The 20,951-nt window shown below is 48.7% G+C and overlaps 1 protein-coding gene across 2 annotated transcripts in view; it reads left to right on the plus strand.

The window, feature by feature from the left end:
- The window catches only part of LOC119371653 (rhophilin-2), a 233,731-nt gene that overhangs the window by 106,688 nt on the left and 106,092 nt on the right, over nt 1–20,951 (plus strand). Inside the window, exon 1 of one of the 2 annotated variants that reach the window (XM_037642106.2) lies at nt 16,642–17,046. The exons of the other annotated variant lie outside the window; for it this stretch is intronic. Coding sequence (XP_037498034.1) covers nt 17,008–17,046 — 39 coding nt within the window. The 5' untranslated portion in view covers nt 16,642–17,007. Of the gene's footprint in view, nt 1–16,641; nt 17,047–20,951 lie in introns of those variants that run through there. 2 annotated transcript variants of the gene reach the window in all.

Consider the following 20,951-nt stretch of genomic DNA (forward strand, 5'->3'; position numbering starts at 1 on the left):
TAATAATAATAATAATAATAATAATAATCGCAGCTATAGCAGGTAGGAAGTTTAGAGGGACAGTTGTTTTGGGACAAGTGTCGATGAAGCGTGACACACTATGCTGAGTACGAGGTCAGGGGTTTGTTCCGCGATCGCGGCTGCTGCAGTTCAACGCGGGCTGACGCAGGAAATAAACAACTGACAGTCCCTTTAACTAGCGTTAAGGAGATCAGAAAGCCTATGCTGTCACGATACACTAATTAAAGGGGCCCCGCAGCACTTTTCCAAGTAATCATCAAATGGCTTCATTAAAAGAGTTTATTGCTTCGCAAATCGAGTGCCGCAAAAATTTTTGGAATCCGTAAAGTACGAGCGGAGTTGCAGGCATCTGTCGCACGCTTTAAGCGCTTTCTCTCTCCTTTCGCACCAGCGAGCGCGCTGAAAGCTGCGCAGAGGAGGGATGACAAGGGGGCCAAGAAGCTACGTTCGGTTCGTCGGCGCGCGTCATGACCTTGAGCACTTTTTTTTTTCTTCGAAAGCGCAGCTTACTTTCAGCATAGTACTTCAATACTTTTGAGGGACTATGCTTTCAGTGTGATCGCGAACGAGTGCGCTAGAGTTACTGTATATGCTACCTAAAGGTATAGCATATACAGTAACTCTAGAGTGCGCGGGCATGTCGCGGCATCCCGCGGCGGCCGCGGTAACTATGGAGCTCACGATGCTCAGATCAGCCAATGGCCGTGGACTTTGGGTTTATGGCGCGGTCATTTGGGTTTATGACATCATTTGTCGAGCCAAGAGCGAGCGATTTCTATAGCTAAACTTTGAGAATTAATCGTAAATTTCAGGCCGCGTGCTGCGCTATAATATCTGGCTCGCATGTTCACAGGAAAGCCCGTGGAAAGCTCGTCCCGTGGAAAGCCTGCCTGTCGCAGTTTTTTCACCTGCGCAGAAAAACTGCTTGCAACCAAATGCGTGCAGGTTTTCTTCAGTGCAGAGGTTGCAAGCAGTTTTTCTGCGCAGGTGAAAAAACTGCGACAGGCAGGCTTTCCACGGGACGTATTATTAAAGGTCTGCGAGAAGTTGATTAAGAAAATAAAGAGAGGTCCTGGTGATGGTTGTGACTTGGATGAGAAGGCGCAGCATAAGAAATTTGCTGTTCTGCCATATGTTCACGGTTTTACCCACCGCCTAAAAAAGGTTGCGTCAAGATATGACGTCCAAGTGGTTATATCTGCCAGGAACAAGTTGTCCACTTTATGCGCCAAAGTAGACAGACGAATCGCAAATCAGCAAAATGTTCGGCAAGGTACATGTAATGTTAGTCATGTCAATAATTATGTATCTTGTATCACTGGTGTTGTTTATTCCATACCCTTGACATGCAAACGTGTTTACGTGGGACAAACAGGTCGCTGCCTTAATGTTATAGTCCTTTAATAACCTTTCCACAGAACTTAGGAAAATTGCGCTTAACACTGGTGCAACTTTGGTAATTGAGCGTACCGCTCGCAATCTTTCCTCAGGAAACAGCAAATGCTCATAACTGTATACTTTGATCCGTTCTGCAGCACTCTGACATGCGCTTCAGGATCTTGGCCGTTCTCGAGCGCTTTTTCCGACGTGTGATCCTCTTCGTGGAGGCGCTTTTGCTCGCGCATTATATGTGCCAGAAGGCATATGTAACACTGCCGGCCGTTGCACGCGTACCACCCCATGAACACTCGTCATCGTCTTGCCTCGCAACCCTCCTGACCACAGAAGATCCGAAGTTGTTCATTTAGGAACCGGACTAGCGCCTCCACCATTCGGAATTATCTTGCCTATACGCCTCGAATGCCCCCGTGACGGAGTTCACGGGGCACAGGCTGTGGCGTGCATTCCAAAGTGCTACTCTTGCTTGGCAGTTAAGGAATATGCTCTTATTTTATAGACGAAGGTCATTACACAATACAGGGCCCAATGTATACTGGAAATCACGTTCGTAAGAGCAAACATTTGGGCGAGGTGGTATACGGGCATGCGATCTTGTTCTGTCACCATGATACTGTCTACCTATATAAACAACTTTCTTTTTTGAATAAAAATTCTAATTGAGAGCCACTGTTATAGTGTTCGTCTCCTTGTCTTTTGTCTGCTTTAGGGCTCTTTATTATCGCTTATTCAAGAACCAATTTCCGGTCTTTCTGGACATTGTGATAATTTTCTATATGTGAATTTCGCATGGCGGTCTCCCTGATGTGCCAATTGCGCTGGGCCGGTGCTCGTGGTGGGTAAAGGCAGCTAAAAGAACATTTTAAACTTCTCAGAACAATCGCCTGCACATATATAGAAGTTGAGCTGAGCTGTTCCCCTGCGCTGACCCGCGTATGAAGAAGCACACCGGAAGGCGTTTATAGCGGGAGGCGGAAGCACGTGGGACGTGTTTTGCTTGACGCAAGGGAAGAAAGAAAGAGAGAGAAAAAAAAACATATGTGTACAAAAACAAGCGGCGTTTCGGCGCCGAGTCGGCGTAAACAGGAACGCTTCGCGGAAGACTGATCGTTTTGTGCGCTTTGGCGGCTTCGTTGTTTGGGCTCTTCACTTGTCTCCCATTGTGCGCCACAAAGTATGCCTGTGTTGATTTCTCTTTATTATTGTTGTTATCATCGTTACTCTGTCATTCGCCTGTGTTGCACTACGCGTGTCACCCAGAAAACACGTGAGCTGCGCGTGAGCTCAGCCGGTGGCGAATTTCCGTATGTGTCGAAAATCGCGAATACGCATTGAGTGCCACATTCGGTAGCGAACTCACTGTTGAGTGTTTCGTGTTAGCTGGAATCGAGGCGGACTTGGTATCAAGTCGTATACTTCCGCGTAACGCCGGCTGTGGCACGCAGCCAGCTGTTAGCGGGAACAGGTAGCACAGAACCAAAAGCGTTTGTCACGAAGGGCGAATCACTACTCTCTTTAGGTATGCAAGGGCCCACACAACATCAAATCGTCTGGCTCGCCACGTTTAGCCCAACTGCGCTTGTTATCTCTCTCTCAACCCGCAGACGACGGCCGCCACTGTCGCCAAATATCACTACAGTACTCCTGCAATTGTCTTAAACGGCTAGCCTCGAGCTTCGCGAACAGGTCCCATACTTTGCGAGCATTTATTTTCTATTTATTTTTCTCTTGGCCATTGGAAAACGCTAGTTGCTTCGCTTATGTCATTACATATATTCTGCATCTTCGATGAGCGCGCACGTGTGCAAAGTCATCTGCAGTGTCGCACGTGCACCCTGCATGGGAACAAAGTGACTGATATGACGCGATCGGCTGATTATCGATGAACAAAAGTTTAGTCTCAAGCCCTTCTCGCCAAATTTACGCTCAATATTAAGCCACTGTCAGGGCTAGGATATATATTGTCTAGGTCAGTGGTCTCAATGTCACTTCAGCTATAGCACGCCGCACGCACGAAATTTAGCCCCGCAAGGGCCGGGACAGTGAAGAAGGTTAGAGCGCGCGGGTGGTGGGGTGTGGGGTGCAGCTTGAACATGTCAGCTAACGTTGCCATTTGAAGGCAGGCCTTTCCCATATTTCATGTATGGGCCATTTCTGAAGGGGGTTTGGCGTCAGGATTCGCGAAACAGATCGATACCGACCTCCAATATACGACTAAAATCTGGACGCCGATTCTGAAGCGTGGAGTCTGTTCCACGGCTATGTTCCAACACATGGTGACCACATGGGGACGAAGACAGACATGTGCGTGCCGGGCCGCTAGCGAAAGGTCCGCGGGCCGCGTGTTTAAGACCCCTGGTCTAGGTGTTCCACCCAATTAACGGTAGAAGGCTCCGTGTACGTAGTACGTCGCTACACTCTTCCAAATGCTGCAACTTTCAGTTTTTGCTTCCCGGCGGTGCTGAATCGAGATCGCGGTTTCGATACTGGCTACGGCGACCACATTCCGATGGAAGCCAAAGGCGAAAACGCTCGTGTACTTCAGATCCAGCATCATCTCACCACCGTAGAGTTTCAAACAGTCCCTAAATGTGCAAGTTTTGCACGACACGCGCCGCAGTAGCAGAACAGTCAGTGCCGCCCGTCTGTTTCTCTCGCGGCGGTCGTGCATGCGCAGAAACCGCGCGCCGCTTGTCAGGAGCGCGCAAATCTTCAGCGGTGTGCGCGCCATTACGGCGGCTGCCGGGACGGCCGTGCAGAAGAGAGGCTAATTTATGGCGCGTGAGTCAGCTGTGTACCCCGAACAGTCGATTGCGTTTTTTCCCGTCTTGGTGCCGAGCGTCTTGCTTCCAGGAAGGCGCGGCCCCGGCAGCCACGTCGTTTGCCTCCGTCCGGTGTGGCGCGCTGCCACGTGCGCCGACTGTGTAGCTAAACGGCGATTCGCGGAGCCGAGCGGCGCGCGCGTATAGAATCTGTATCACCAACTTCGTCGCTATTTCGCCTGAGTCATCACCGTCCGCGCAGTTCCGGGATCGGCGGGACTGTATGTTTACATGCAGAGACCGCTAACTATAACACCAGTTCCCAGATGGTCATTGCGTTATTTTCTTGCTTGATTTCTCTGAACGGTGTTTTGTTTTAAAGATCTGGGACAGGGCCCGCATTCCCAAAAGGCGACAATCGCAAAAGTATCGCCTTTGGTGCGCGCTGATTGGCTATTGAGCAAACCGGAAAAGTTAGGGCGCCATCTGGTAGTTCCGCCGACGTCAATTTTGCGTCATGGTGCTCGACGGTGCTCTCGACATATTTGCAATAAGCGAAGTCACCGTTAACCGTCGGTTCGTGGTGAAGTCTAGCATTTCAGTGGCGTAGGCGGTAGCTTCTAGTATTCAATCCTCGGTGGATATACGCAGCATTTTTTACGCTGAAGTTTTCATCGAGCATTACCTTGGGGTGTTATTAGCACTCGTTCTTTGCCAGCGCGTGTTTGTTCGTGGTTTGAACGTCCCAGGAGCATGAACCGTGCGTTGCTCGCGTGGCTTATCGCGAGCCGGCAACATGTTGAGATCTTGAGACGATGTCGCTGCGGCTGCACGCTACAGCTATAGCTGTAGCACGCTACGCTACGCTACAGCTATAGCTGAACTCTCCGAGCACGCCGTGTTAAACTCAACGAAAATACGTTTCACGCAAAGTTGCATTCTTTAAATATTATACTGTGCATTAAATAATCGAACAAAAAAACGTTGAAAGCACTTTCAACACGTCTTGCACTTCAAGTAGCCACAGCCAAGCCGGCCAAGCCTAGCCACTGCGTAGAAGCAGCAGCACACGCTCGAAAACGCCGTACTCGGGTTGCTCTGCGCTCGTACAGTTCGCTCACTCCCGTGTTGTGAGACATTCGTCCTACCAACGGCCAGTTGCAACAATGACGTCACAGGCAAGTCTTTTTTTTACTTATTGAACGCATCAAATTCTACGTCACCAAACGCGATACTATCGCCTTTTGCGATCGTTTGAGAATACGGGCCCAGTGCATTTTTACCGCACGTTTGATGGCGCATATACGTATATGATAGATAGCTCGCGCTATGCTAAGAATTTCTACCAAGTGGGTATGCCTTGGAAACTCATCGGTTGCAATTCACAACTTACATTATTTGCTGTAAAATAAAGAATTAAATGCCTTCACTCGTTTCGTTAATTACCCAACTAAGTATTTCGGTTTCAAGTACAAGTATACTGTCAGCCGTTGCGAGTAATAAAACTGAAGACACGGGCTATTTGTTTTAATGGGTAAAAAGAAACACACACAACCGTAGTACATGTGTGTTGAAACAGGATGTTATGATGTTTATATAGTTTTACTGACTGCGGTCGCAAACTGCTAAAAAAAAAATTCAACGCTTTCTCGTGTCCTTTTTAAGGGACACTAAAGTGCAACAGTTAATCAGTTTAGACTGATAAATGATTCTGTGAAAACGTTCATTAATTTTCCTATCGCAGGTTTATTAAAAGGAAAGAAAATGGAGGTCCAAGATTCATTTTTAAAGTTTCGCGCCGATATCTTTGCACATAAACGTAAGTGTGGCGTCACGGATTTCTAAGTGTTTTTTCGTATTTTGGTCACATTCGCTCAACGGAATTTGTTAAAACTCGGTAAGCCTCTGGCTCCCTTGGGGGACAATTTATTTTTACCGATTAGGAAGTATTTAGGCCCCAGCGAACGCCGTCGAAATCCGTGTGACGTCACGGCGAGTTAGTGCGGTAACTTCAATGTGGCGTCGCCATTTGCATATTCTTTTTGCATGCTTTCTCACTTACCTATAGCGTCCTATCGCGGCAATAATGGTGTTTTCGGCACTGTAAAAGGGTAATTTACTAATACTATAAAAATCGTTTTTATCCTTAGCCTGTCCCTTTCAGCTGGTTGTATGCAGATCGACGGATAGTGTAATACAGCAGCAGCAACCTAAGCTTTTAAAAATAATGCGGACAGAGCAGTTCTCTCTTTTACATATTATATATATTGCTGTCGTCTAAAGGGGCCCGGTTGTCGTATATATTTGTTTTTTTTTTCTGTGCACACCACTGATAAGCGCGTTGTTTCGTCTATGGAAAGGCAAAGAGATAGCGATTCCTCACCGGCTAAAGTTGAACGCCGATTCAGCCTAAATACAGGAAAACCCATTGACGGGCCCGTTTTGTTCGAAAAAAAAAAAAAAAATATGCGGCGAATTTTACCGTGCGAGTGAGACACTTCAGTGTGATGCTGTTTGTTCCAACAGCTCTCCTGCGGTCATATACAATTAGTGCAGCCTTATCACATCAGGTGTGCTTATTTCAAGCATATTTTAATTCCCGTTGTCGGTGACCTTCAAGTGGCGTTTAGCCAAAAATCCAGTATCCGGGTGCTCAAAGGAGAACATCCGGGCAACCAGTCAAAGGTTAAGAAAATGCGGTCTCTGGCCTTCATCCCTTTGTACGGGACAGTAATCGGGCAAGTAATCAATCGAAGAAAGTTCCGTGCTGTACAGTTACCTTTGTGTACTGTTACTGGAATAAAAACAAGCGTGTGCATGTTAAACGTCTCCGTAGCGCTAAGGCGCTGTCAGCCACGTACCTTTCCTTAGTAAACCTATCAACTGTCCTACATTTCATAGAGAACTGAATAAGAAATGCGGATGGATATTTCAGCACGCAGTGCACAAAGTGCTATTTGAACTAATCGTGCAAACTGGGAATACGGGCTTTCTTTTTGTTGTGGGGTATCCAGATGAGCAAGAAGTAAATACTTAATTCAGTCGCGCTACTGCAGTAGGTGGAACACAAGCTAAACATGTACAAATACAACAACAAGAAAACGTCATCCATTGCGAAAACGCCGACTGTTCTCGAAGGCGAGCAACTCGTTCGTTGGCAGAATGCGCTTCTCTCACAAGTAATAGTAAATACAAGTAACTTTAATTCGGGAATGAAGAGCGCACATATTACCAGAAAGCTGCAGTGAACGGATTTTGTTTGCCGGAAATCGGGTCAAATCGCTCACAACAAAGCGCTGTTGTGTGCGTTTGTATTCGCAATGCCCATAGACTGTCGCGCCGCCAAGCGGAATTCAGGAGCGTCCTCTCGAGGAGGGTTAGTAGACGACAAAATGGCAGCACTACGCAGTCGCTCCCTTATTCGGCTGTGCTAACCTCAGTGTTAACGCGTTGGCAAGGAAGGAACACTACGACTTGGCATGTTCCCTGCATCAGTGAACAAACCGGGCCCTCCGTGACACGAGAAATCTGATTCGTTCTTGCGAGGCGCGAAGTTTTCGTGAGAATACGTGGCGACTCGCGCTTTCAATGCTAGCCCACAGCGTACGCATACTATCAGCTTCGCGAGGCTTTCTGTAGCCACGTAGGTTAGTTAAATGTTATCGTCTGACACATTGAGTTGAAGCTCACCCTGTTTTACTTGTATTAGCATTGGTCAGTGTTTCTTGTAGTGCATGAATCCCATAACACTGTACGCGGGAGGTCGCGCCGGCTCGCGATGTGCTCTTGTAAAACTGGGCGATCTCAAGTTGTCGATACATTAAAATATGCCTCTATCCTTTGTCAGCAAAGCGCTATTACTAATCGTGCGAGCGACGTTTCAATCATTCGAGGACGCGTCCGCTCCACGCCTTTCGTGGAGCGAACGCTTTCCACGCCGTCCTTCGCCAGTGTGTTGGTTTCATAGCCAGCGCTGCGCCGCTTGTTTTTGTACGTTTGTTGATAGGTGGCAGCACACTGCCAGCGATTTGCTCGTTGACCGATCTGAGAGCGAAATGTTCTCCGCGCCCAGACGTCTCTGTATTTGTAAACGTGGTGACGCGGAGTGTTCGAAGTTGTTCGGCGGAGGAAATTCTTCAGATTGCTTTCAGCAGTGATGTTGAAAGAAACCATCTTGACGACGAGGATTTTTCACTGGACGTAGAAGACTGTGAAGGCACCGAGAGTGACAGCGACGGTGAACGATCAGCTGCTAACTCACGAGGAGCGAGTAGCACTTCACGTCCCCTCCCTCGTGCGTTATTGTTCTTTCACGCTCGTAAGTCACTTTGATTGTATTTAATGTATAATATCCTTCAGCGAGATCAAAATAAAAGCATAGTTCCTCTTGTGCATTGCATGTATCAATTATTGTGGATATTATTAATGGTTAGAGCGTTGGAACGTGCAGTCACAGCCACAATCCACGCCTCTCGGCTAACTTTTTCGACGTTGCGAAAAGGATACGTGTGCATTCTTTTCGATATTCGTGTTTCGATCGCGCTGATCGAGCCTGCAACATGCGAGTGAAGTGAATTGCACACGGCTAGAGTTTCAGTATGGCTGTGGCACAAGCGCTACTGAATGGGAAGTTAAACGCTTGTGTTCCGTTGAAGACGTAACTCCGCGTTCCCGACTGCACAAGTAATGACGACGGCGTATTATGTTTGCAAATCATCACCACGTTAAACGTGCGGTCCCGTGCAGCAGCGATGGCGCTACTCGCTGGCGGCCTACTACTGCGGCAAATCCGTAAGGCAGGCTCGGTACAACGTATCTATAAACCTTGGCTCGGTAGGTACTACCTCGGAGTGCCGTTCTGCCCATACGTCAATTTTAGTTCATGCAGTTTTATGTAGCATGCACAGGATTTCGCAAAGCATCGTTATGCGCGGTAACGGAGCTGAAATATAACATTTCACACCACAGCAAATAATTAGGTGGCGAGTACTTAGCACTTTCCATGGTTTGGGAAAGTAGTTTAGTCTCATATCCAATTCAGCACACCTCATGACTTCATCCGGTGAAAGTGGCACGGGCCATACGTCCACACGTACTATCTGTTCCTATGCTAACAAACGCGTTGACCCTCCTCCTGGCGCCATCTTGAAAAGCACGGCGCGCCACCTATAGTTCGTGGGCATTGCGAATACGCGCCGACAACCGCCTATCCACACTAGCGCGGCGACGGTGCTGCCACCTGTAGCCCGATCTCGCGGCGAATACATACGCTGTTTACTGCTCAAACAAGTTACCAAAGATATTGCTTCCGAGTTCTTCTTAATGTTTGTTCACATTATCACTGAAGCTGTAACTTCTATAGTACGCTGAAGTTTTAGTTCCCCTTTCTAATAGCGGCGTTCCAAAGGCAGACACCACACTTCATTGTTCAACGCCAGCAGTCCGTGAGTTCCGAGGCGCTGGTTTTACGCTGCGTCCTTCGAGAGATGGCGCTCCGCTGCATGACAGGTTCATTCCAGCTCAGCAAGCTTCTAGGCCTGCCTCGCGTCGTGCTCGCATATTAAGATTGTGGCTGATATCATCTCCAGCCAATTCTGCTTTGCCGGTAGCCATTTCATGCTTACATCTACTCTCGATTACTGGAGAGCTAGCCATTTTTCATTGGCTATTTTCCCCTCGGAATTTCGTGAGAACGAGCTCCGAACGAGTGGCAGGCATGTATATTATGGTAGTTGAACCACCGCTGCGCTCCAGCGCCTCGTCACTCTTCGATTAAGGAGCCCGCGCGGTTTTTTGCTCGAGCAGTCCCTTGTGAGCGCTGTCGCGTTCGCGCAAGGCAACTATAAGCACGGCGGGCGTCAACGCATTTCGGCGAGAGCATGGAACGACGCCGGTGGCCCGGTGCGTCTGATATTTTGCGGAAGTCACGCTCGAATGGTATAACTAGTCCATCGCGTGTCTCCGGGCTTATGCGGTCTTGGCCACGTTTGCCATCGCCCGAATTTCCGCGTTTACTCTTCGGCAAGGTAGAGCCTCCTGCAACAATGGATCCGCAATTTTTCTTTATTAATTATCATAATATTATCAGTTTGTATTTGTAATGCCGAAGTTACAGTTGTGTGCTGTAGATTTATGTTTCTTTTTTTTTACTTGTTTAGAGCAAACAGGGCTTTTCATTTTATTTCTTCCTGCGAGGTTGCAAAACCGGTATTCAAATTAAAAAAAAATATAGCCAGAAATACTGACTGATCGTTGCATCACTACTCTCGCGGCTGACTTGCGGAAGCTATACGGCTCCTACTTACCACATTTTTTATTTGTTTGTTTGCTTGTTTTGCTGCCTCGTATGCATTCGTCCCTAGCGTTGATTCGCTATATCCGATAATTTTTTCCTGTTTTCGCAGCCCGAGCATTTTTTGAAGGGAGGGGGCGGTAGGGGTGGACGATATAAATTGGTTTAAACTCTGTGTTTCTTCGAAGGTTGCCCTTTCGTAAACACCTTCAAGGTTGTCCTTTCGTAAAGGTTGCCGTTTCGTAATCTGTAAAATGACACGTGACTAGACTGCAGCGCACATCAGGAAGCTGCGCCCTCATATAGGGTCACTGTGAGGTAGCAAGTAACGACGCTCACACCTTTTGCAGGTGGGAGCGTAGTCACGCGTTATTTTTAATATTTCGCGTGCTTTCTTTATCAGCCGAAAAAAATGAGCACGTATAATTAGTACGTTGCTGCAAATAGCTCAGTTAGATGTCATTTGAGCATGGCTACGAATGCCTCATTGACATTTTAATGATTAGGTGAGTACTTGTCGAGTTAGAAACATAATTGGGACTAATTAACTAAACCTCGTTAGCGAAAAAAATTAGCAGTGGCTACTATACAGTATACTTGGAACGGTATGCACTAGGCATGCTTCGCGTAACGACGTTCCTCTTTTTTTAAATTGTGCCGCGTAATATTTGGGACAGGTAGTGCAGGTAGTGCCTATGCGAAACAGGGATTTCCATAGATTAGTTCGTCGCGTGGCTTAGGAGCAGCTCTCTTTCTCATAACGTGCTCCTCTGAGCGATTTCGGCTGTCTGAATTTATTTGCGTCCGTCAGTGAGGTAGGATGAAGTTAGGCGTGGCGCGTACTAAAATGGGAGCTGCGTGAATCGCGTGCATACTCCACACAAGATGAATTTTCACTTCGATTAGTCGGTATTACTGCGGGCCCTGAAAAAGTAAATACAAAGGAGATGTGAAAGATTTTCTTATATGACGCACGCGTATACTGCGACATTGTCTTTGCTAAGTTGTTGTCCGTTAAAGCAACGGCCATTACCCGAGTGCCAAGATGAATTGCCTTCTGACATGCGTATTAACGCCGGTGAACACGGTACGCGTGTTGAACGAATACATCATGAATTTGTGTGTCGGCAACTTTGAGTTCCCAAGTGTCCATCTTCAAGCAGAAACCGATAGGCTATATTCCAAGGTATAGAGCATCATGGCTGTACGTTTGGAACGTGCTTTTTGCCCTGATAAATTAAGCAAAAAAGCTATGAATCCATGATTTGATTAAGTTGCTAGTGCAGAACGTGCGTCATCAGCTGCACTTGAATATATCGACCGCGATACGCGTGAAATTTATACAGTCATCTGCCCGCTCATATGTATATCCTTAGGAAAGCACACCTGCACATATTTTAAATGCGAAGCATTTCTTAGCGAACCTCAGGCACTTTGGCCGTTTCTATCTACGTATCTATCTATCTATCTATCTATCTATCAGCCGCCTACGTCTCGGCGCTCTCCTGGTCGTCTCCATAACTTGTAATATGCCAAGATTGGCGTAGCAGGCGATCAGTGTATGACGAACACAATTCACTGGTCATGACATGAATAACGCAAAATACCTGTCGCGTACGTCATGAAACCCTTTCTCTCAGTCACGTGTGGCACATACCCGTACACCAGAGTTTATGTTATGCGGGTATGTGCCACAGGTGATACAAAGTCTCAACCAACACAGTAACCGCGAACACACACATTGACACGCAAGGAAAGTGATAATATTATTAATTGTTGGGCTTTTATGTCCCAGAACTACGATATGATTATGAGAGACGCGATAGCGAAGGGCTCGGGAAGTTTTGACCATTGGGTGTTCTTTAACGTGTACCGAGATCGCACAGTACACGGTCATCTAGCATTTTGCCTCCATCGAAATGCGACCGCCGCGACCGGGATCGAACCTGCGACCTTCGTGTCAGCAGCCAAGCACCGTAACCGCTACACCACCGCGGCGGAAGTGAGGAAGCTGAAGACAGAACACCCGTGGAAGACGCTCAACTACCATCCACTCGTCCAAGTGGTCGGCAACGTGGACCACGTGGATTACGCAAAAACCTGGGTCGGTGCTTTCTACAATAAATCTGCTAAGAGAACTAGGCCTCTCATTATTACCGGTGACTTCAACATTGATTTATCAAGACCCAACAATGATTGGTGCTTATACTGTGTGAAAGACGGCCTGGATGTGGACAGGGCATCAAAAGACCTCGCTGCCACGTCCACGACAGAAGGCATCATAGATCATTTCATCGTAAAAGGCATCCAGGATTTCCACCAGCTTCACAATATCTCGCACTTCACTACACTTAGATTCCTCATAGCCGCGATCACGAACGGATCCTATTAACAAGTCCGGTCCAGCTGCTGGTGCTCACTGATCACTGTGATGGTGACCTTGTTCAAGAACTGTCAAGAACCCCTCTACACATACACACGGGTTCGTGAAACGTACGTGCGTTCTCCGTCATAACGGAAAAGTATAAGCATAACAACTCTAACTGTGACTGTAACGTACGTGCAGTGCGCCTGCGCGTGGCACTCGGCTATGTATATATCTAGGGAAACTATCCTGAATGAAGCTTAGTTGCGAGTAACGCCTGTCCTGTGCATCTGTGTTCTTTCTTTGTCCTGTTCGGATTCGTGCTATCCAGTATTGAAAAATATAAGCTTACCGCGTCTGGTGTTGGTAACACCCATGTTGCTGTTGGCATCGTTACGCAACTGTAAACAATGGGTTATATAATACATATGCTACTCTTGAACATATGAGTGTGCGTATACTACTTCCACATTTCTCTAGCGTCATTCCGTAACGTTTCGCTCAATGTGAAAAATTACGCCACAGTCACCATCCTGCGCATGCTTCGCATCACGTCGATTCCCACGGCAGGTGGGATCTGCCGAATTTTTTATCCTGATTTTATTTTTCTTTGTTTTTTATATGTCGGTAAATCTGGCGGCTGGGAAGAGCTAAGCTCGAGCCGTTCATATCCCGATTTATCCTCATGGTTTTACTCTGCGCTAACAAGAAGGCAGCATATATCGCCCAGTAACGCTATGGTGTCCGACAGGTGCATATATAATCATATATAGTCGTTCTTTTAACTTATATAATCATTATGCCATCATTATCTTATCATTACTTATAACGAGGAGCGGGACCAATGCGATGTTCCTCGGGTCGATTGCAGTCTCGTGTTCATTTATTTCTGATGATGGGTGTCGAATTAAAAACTCACAGGGTCCCTCATGCGCTTACCTAAGACGACTGGAAGGCGAAAGCTATCTTCTTTTCCTTCACAGTCGATGCACTGATCCTGCCCCACCACCCTCCCAAAGCTTTCTGCACCTAACGTGGTTTTCCACTGCCTCCAGGATAGGAGGCACGTCACCTGGTTTTGCACTGCCTCCGTGATCGGCCAACCTTTGACCAAACGATGATGCCATGTGGTGACATCATCATGTGACGCCATGACGACGTCACAAATTTTGGCGATCTGAGACGTCATATGGTGACGTCATCACGTGATAATTTTTTGTATCACTCGTGTTGACGCCGCCGACTGGGGACGCCGACGCGGGACGCCGGTCTATTTTCGCGTTTAATGAGGCATCTAAGGGTTTCGCCTTAATAAATAAAGAATGCACACTTCAGTCTTCTTCACCAAGGCGCTTTCGGAGCAACACTTTTTTTTTTTCTTTGGAGTATGGACATTTTCGTCTCGGTGTTAGCAATTCCACAAATAAAAAGCGAATGAATAAAGAACGCGCACGACGACTGAGCAGCTGCATGTGCATTTCCGGCCCTTACACGTCTCTCCTTTAACCGGCCCTGTTTCAGCAATACTCGCAATGCCTGTTTTCTGCTGCCTGTATCCCGACTCGACGCTTTTGATGCGCGAAGGATTACAGCAAAACTGACGTCATTGGAGCACAATTACGCCACTTGTCGGCTGCGCTTATTTCCCCCCCCCCCCTCCCCCCGGCGAATAGAAAGACGACAGCTTGGGGATGGTGGAAGGGAAGCGGCCCTGTTTATCGCTTCGTGTCGCGCGCATTTATCTCTGCCGAAATCTTTGCAAAGCTGACAAGCGAAAACAATAAAAATGTATGCCTGATGGAGATATATCGTTTACTATCATGGCGCGTTGCTGGGCCTCGAGAATGACGCGTCTACCCTATCGGGCAGGCACAGCAGTGATATCATCAAGGATTAGTGACGTCATGTGCCGAGCAGTAAGAGAAGCACAATCAGCGAGCGGCTGGAGCTGTGAACAGCGTGTTCAATTGGGGTGTCTTTATTAGTTTTTTTTTGTCTTTTTCAATAGTATATATCTTATCAAACATAATAGTTTTGAATAGTGCGGCATATTACTCAGAAACTTAGAGGCACAATGACGGAGCGTTAACTATCACAAGCTTTATTTCCGGAAGCGGTGCAAAAAGTCATAGAAAGTCAAGCACAAGAAAGAGAGAGAGAGAGAAAGGCTCAGCAGGACTGATAGGCATTGACACGAACCGATATTCATTACAATAAATAGGCAATTTTACTTTTGTTGATAGGGAGAGGGATAGGAGCTGACGCATGCGTCCCGGCGTTTCTGTATATCAGGGGTCTCAAACACGCGGCTTCACAAGGAATAAACTTTTGTGACTTTGCTAAATGGTATTCGCATTATTTTCTCGCCTATTAAAGCGATTAATAACGCTTCGTTCGGGGGAGCTACAGAGACGGGACTGGTCTCAAGCATCATTTTTTTTTTTTCCTGAGGCATTCAGTGCGGTAACTATGTGTTGAAACATCACCGTAGAACAAGACAAAAACTCTATTTCAGAATTTAAGTCGTTCTGCAGATCGGTATCGATAGCTTTCTCGAAACCTACGTCAAAATTGCCCTGGGGATATGACCGCATGGGGATTTGACGAGATATGGGGAATGCATTCTTTCAAATGGCAACGTCGACATTTTGTTCCGGGTGCTCGAAGAAATGCTTGTCGCTCTCCATGTTACCAGGGGCGTCCGGTTGCTTCTGCCACAATTTGTGTGTTTGCCCCGTCGCACACGACGCCGTCAAGCAAAATAAACGAAGCAGTTGGCAGAGCACTGTGCCCCGTGCGGCTAACAGCGTGCCGATTGACTGTTGGGTGAACTTGAATTGTACGTGCCAAAATGTGTGTATGACTCAGTGTGAGACGTAAAGGCGATGTTCTCAACGTTTTACGCACGCGTATAATGCGCTGTGTTACGTGTTCAGGAATCACGGTGTTTCCAGCGTTTCTGGCGCTCAAACACTGCTCCCGCCGGTTTCCGCGTAGAAGCTCGCATTGCGCGGTGCGCCAAGCTTACGAATTACGATTTTGGCGCTTCTTATTCCGCGTAAGTACGCGGTGTGACGTCGCTCGGCGAGCTGCGTCACTGAGTGATGCGTGGCATTGTATTCTGCGCCAGCAGCCGAAGGCACTTGGTATTCGCTCGGCGTCAGAGAGCTCGGTACACTGTGTACGTCGCCGCCTGCGGCATGCATGCGCTGGACGCGTGCATTGGTGTGTAATTTAGCTTGGCCACGCCGGCGTGAATCATGGCCGCAGAGGGAGAAGCGGCGGAGGGAGACAAGGTCCGTGCTGGAGGTTGCGGCCAAGTGACGTCGATCGCCGGCAGAAAAGATGTGCGCGCGCGTCGCGGACATAGAAGCTCCCATCGTGCGTGCCTGCGCAAACCTACGGGGGGAGGGCGCCGCGCTGTGAGAGGAACTGGAGAAAGGCGAGCGCGGAGAAGTATAAATAAATAACGAAAACACTCGGGAGTGAGGAAGGGCGGTGAAAGAGAAAGTCGCACAGGTGCGCTCGCGGCGCTTTTCATTGGCTGCCTTCCTTGTTTGCTGTCTTTTTTCTTTCGAGCGGTTTTTATGTTCTGCTCGTTCACACTCGCTCTCCCCACCGCCCAAAATCCTTTCCGTTCCATGCCGGCTTTCTCTCGTTAGGCTCTTTCGTTTCCCTACGTCTATCTCTGTCGCGAGCGTCACTCGAAACACCCCCCTTGCCTTTTTCCCCTCCACGTGCATTCCGACGAACCGCGTCGTTCGTCGAGTGTCGTCTCCACCGTTCGGACCCGTGTGCGCGCGTTATCCGTTCGCACCACTGGCGGCGCTCGTCCTGGGAAGCCAGACGCATCCCACCCGCGACAGCGATCGAACCTGAAACGATACACCGCGCTGCGATCCGTCGCCGCGACATCCGAGCAGTCCGGGAGGACGTCGCCGACACCGCGTGACGACGGCACCCCAGACCGCTGCTGGACAGGACGCACGTACTTCCGGACCTTTGGAACCCCGCGAGTCATGTCTCCGTGCTTCGAAAGTGCGGGACGCTGATCGTGCAGCTTCGACTGGCAGCCTGCTCGCTGCACCAAAAATCACGTCCGTGGAACTTTTTTTTCTTCTTGTTTGCTTCGTTCTTGGGGCGGACCACACCGTGTGACCACCTGAACGATGGCTTCCAGTCTGCGTTACCCTCAGTTCCGTAAACGGGTAAGTGCACTGTTGGCATGTTCGCGCGATTTTTCGTTGCCGTCATAGTCATTGGAGCTCGAAAGTGTAGTTAGCGAACAGGACGAGGGGCAGACAGTGTTCTGATGAGACTCCTGCATACATGCGATTCTCCTTCGCACCTCTTTCCCGCACCTCTTTCTCTCTTTCCCGTCCGGAGCCACGGAAGTAATGGCATGGAAAAAAAAAAAAAAAAAAACATTTGCTGACCACTTGAAAGAGACGAGCGCTGTTCGGAAGAATGTCCATAGACGTGACATTGATCCCAGTAGCGTGTCTCACGTACGCTTTCTCGCTTTACCACAATGCCCTTAGGAACAGCTCCTTAAGTTTCGTAGTGGTTTCGAGCTGTGATTGCATTGCGCTATATTGTGGTGCTATCTGCAACTTTCTGCAAACAAATCAGCTTTTTCACGCGATAGTGAGAAGTCCAGGCACAGATGGGTGTTGCGTAAAAGATTCGCATGTTCCCGCAACCGAAAATGGTTTTCACGCAACCGGTGTTGTGCATAGCTACCCGTGTTGAAAACTTGTTCATGTGCGCCGTCGGTGGCATTATTTGTTCTCGAATGACGCCAGTGACATTGCATATGTCTCCCCCCTAGCTGACCCCCAAGCACAACGTGTGGCATGAAAGACCGCGATTTCTTGCCTCGAGGCATATTTCGTTATTATACGCTCGCTACGTATACCATCGTCAGTTGCTTGGAAGAACTGGCAGGAACGTAAAGAGATGACCGCATCTTCCAATTGACATGTTTTTCTGGCGCCAGCGAATGGGGATTATTATCGAATTGTTGAACGTCGCGTGCTTCGCTTGCTTCCTCTCTGATTGCTGAATGGGCGGACGCCGTGGCCGCCTGAGCAAACGGCGCTGTTGGCAGCACCTTGCGTGCACGCTCAAGGCTACGCACCGGGCCCGCACAGCGGTGGCTGTTGCGAGGCGCCTGCCTGTCTGTGTTCAGCATATATGAGCAGGTTCTCTCACATGTCGTTCACCAGTGAACCTATACGCGTGGTATCATGTATGCGCTGATCTCAATACCAGCGAACTTTAGATCCAAGCAAGTGCACAACAAAAAGCGTAGCCAGAATTTTTATTTATTTTTTTTTTTGGGGGGGGGGGGGAGGGTTCAGCCGTACTTTATGTATGTGTGTATGTATGCGTCGTGTATAAACTGAAAAATTTTGGGGACTTGACCCCCCCTGCCCCCCCGCCAACCCCCTTGGCTACGCCAGTGCGCACAATCCTCAGTTACGCGATATTGTCGGCCACAAAAGAAGGAACAATCCACTAGAGCTGTGCACGGGCCGTATTTCCGAGCCCGAGCCCGACCCGGGCCCGCTGACTTTGTCGAAGGCCCACCCGAGCCCGACGGCAAAGGGCTGCGAGCCCGCCCGGCCCGGCCCGACGTACGAAAACACAATCCCGGGCCCGGCCCGGCCCGGCCCGGCCCGGCCCGGCCCGGCTTTTTGAATGTTCGCTGCGAAAACAAAACATCGTTTTCCGGTAATTTGGAATTTTATTGAGCATATCGAATACGATCAAGCGACACACGACGAACAGTCTCTATTGCACAGATTTACAAATTACAAGTAGACGGCCTCATGCCAGCAACAATGGGGTTCGCTTGCCAAAGCCGTCACGTGTATGGGGTATGCCCATGCAAGCGTCAGCTTGCACGAAGGCGATCTACGTCGGGTCGCTGTCGCGTGCATTTTCACTGTTATCTAACGCGAACAGTCGCGTGGCGCCATCACTAGCTCAGGTGGTGTTACTTCTCTGTTTGTCGGAGTGCAACAGGAGCAGTGCTTTACCTGCTCCCCTTTTGTTTAATGTAGCGAATGGAAAGGAAAAGCGGTAAAGGGCGGTCGCGGAAAAGGCGCTGCATGCATGCTAGAAAACAATTCCCGCTCATTCTCTATATTTCGGGCTTGAGTCGGGCTTTGCGCCGGGCCCGAGCCCGGCCCGATAAAACCCTAAGTAGCCCGAGCCCGGCCCGGGCCCGAGGTGCAAATACGTCGGCCCGCCCGAGCCCGGCCCCCGGGCCGGGTCGGGCTCGGGCTTTCGGGCTACCCGGAGCCCGTGCACACCTCTACAATCCACGATGGAGGAACTCTTACTTCATTAGCCAACAATATCGGCGGAATCGCCCATCCTGACTTGAGATAGGGACGACAGTTTCTTGTAACTAGATGCGATTCTCGTTTAATTGTACCGCCCATTTGTACCCGTCTTATTATAGTTAAGGAATATCGGGTCAGAGAGTGAGGTTATGACTTTAATGTAATTATATGTAGCGTCCAGACTTACTACACCGCATGACACTGTATCCCAAACGACGGCAAGCGTTCCCTGATGAAATGCTCAGAGCGCCTGGGTCGGCGTCGCTCCTCCGGCCAGGAACGAGGCGCGACGTGCACGCAGCGCAGCCACAGAACACCTGCTGCGCAACCTTTTGTAACGACACGTGAGAAGAGTGTAGGGGACGCAACCGTAAAGAATGCGACCCGCAAGCTCTCCTTCATGTGGCGTCAATCTCATTGTGTGAGCTAAAATACGCGGTTCATGCACTGCACTTAACTGGATCTACAGAGATATTGAGAGGTGAGGAAGAGAGCATCATCCCTCCATACGTGAGCGCCGTCTATACGCTTGCAGCTTCCCTCATTTGTCATAGGCACAATTCCGTTAAGAATTTGCATGCCTGCTCGCATTTTCTCGATTTTTCAACGCCAGAAGCAGAGACAATTAATTGACTTTCTTGAGCGCTAATCAAAGGTTAATTTTTCTGTTCTTGCCTCTACGCATGATCTGAGAAATATGGCACATTAGGGATCACATATTTCTTGCCTCTTCATCACCTATACACATAAGGGGGGGGGGGATCTTTTGTGGTGTACACATGTATTTACTGTGCCAATATGAACGTATTTCTTCTATTCTGTGATGTTTAGTCTTCTCTGATTATACCGGAACTTAATGGCTGAATCGAAAACGGAACGATCACAGTCGTAAATAATAAGCAATACCGCACATTTCACCGTGCTCCTCAGCCATGTGCGCGCTACACCGCTCTTAATTGCACGGCGCTTGAGTTTGTCACGACTATATACTTTTGATACGACTTCGTGCTCTGCTACCTGCTGTCATATCGCCGCTCCTTATCACCGGAAGCTCTATGTGGTGTCCATAGCGGTCCTGCCCTGATGAATCGCATATTCGTTCCGAGAGGCCACCTGCTTCTGCGCGCTTCGTTGATGTATACATTGAGGAAAATGGAGCGTTTCATGCGGGGTCTTTTGAACGGCACCGGAGCCGTGGGAATAGCTGTAGTTTACGGGCCAGGGCCTGCGTGAAACAGGCCTCGCGGCCACGCCTGATAGACAACGGTCGCTATATTTCAACTTCCTCGGAGCACTGTTCGCCACGCACTTATACGACTCTCCGGCGTCGTGTGGACCGCCGCTTGCGTCGTAGACGTTTCGGCTCGTTTCTTTTACGACGAATGGTGTGACGAACTTTGTCCTTGCAGGTTTGCTCTACAATTTGTGCTGCAAGCCGCCATGACCTCAGACTGGATTATATGACACGGGGCGACTCAGCCGCTTATTATGGACTGCAAATCCGATGTGGTTTGGCAGATCGAGTTGTGAACGGCAGAATAGATTACTCAGTGGTCCCTCATCTTCAGTGAATTGTTTCAAGAACTTTTGATAAGCTTGGCAAGCATTCCACCGCTGTTTGCTCATTTAAACAGTAGCATTTAAACGGGGTTCTACAATTCTACAAGCACCGAACGATGTCGAACATCATCTATATATAGTGTTCAGGGGTCCTGAGGTATGTATCGCTTACATAGCTTACATACATTCGTGCGCTGATA

This window comes from Rhipicephalus sanguineus, chromosome 1 (genome assembly GCF_013339695.2).
Source record: "Rhipicephalus sanguineus isolate Rsan-2018 chromosome 1, BIME_Rsan_1.4, whole genome shotgun sequence".
Classification (NCBI taxonomy): domain Eukaryota; kingdom Metazoa; phylum Arthropoda; class Arachnida; order Ixodida; family Ixodidae; genus Rhipicephalus; species Rhipicephalus sanguineus.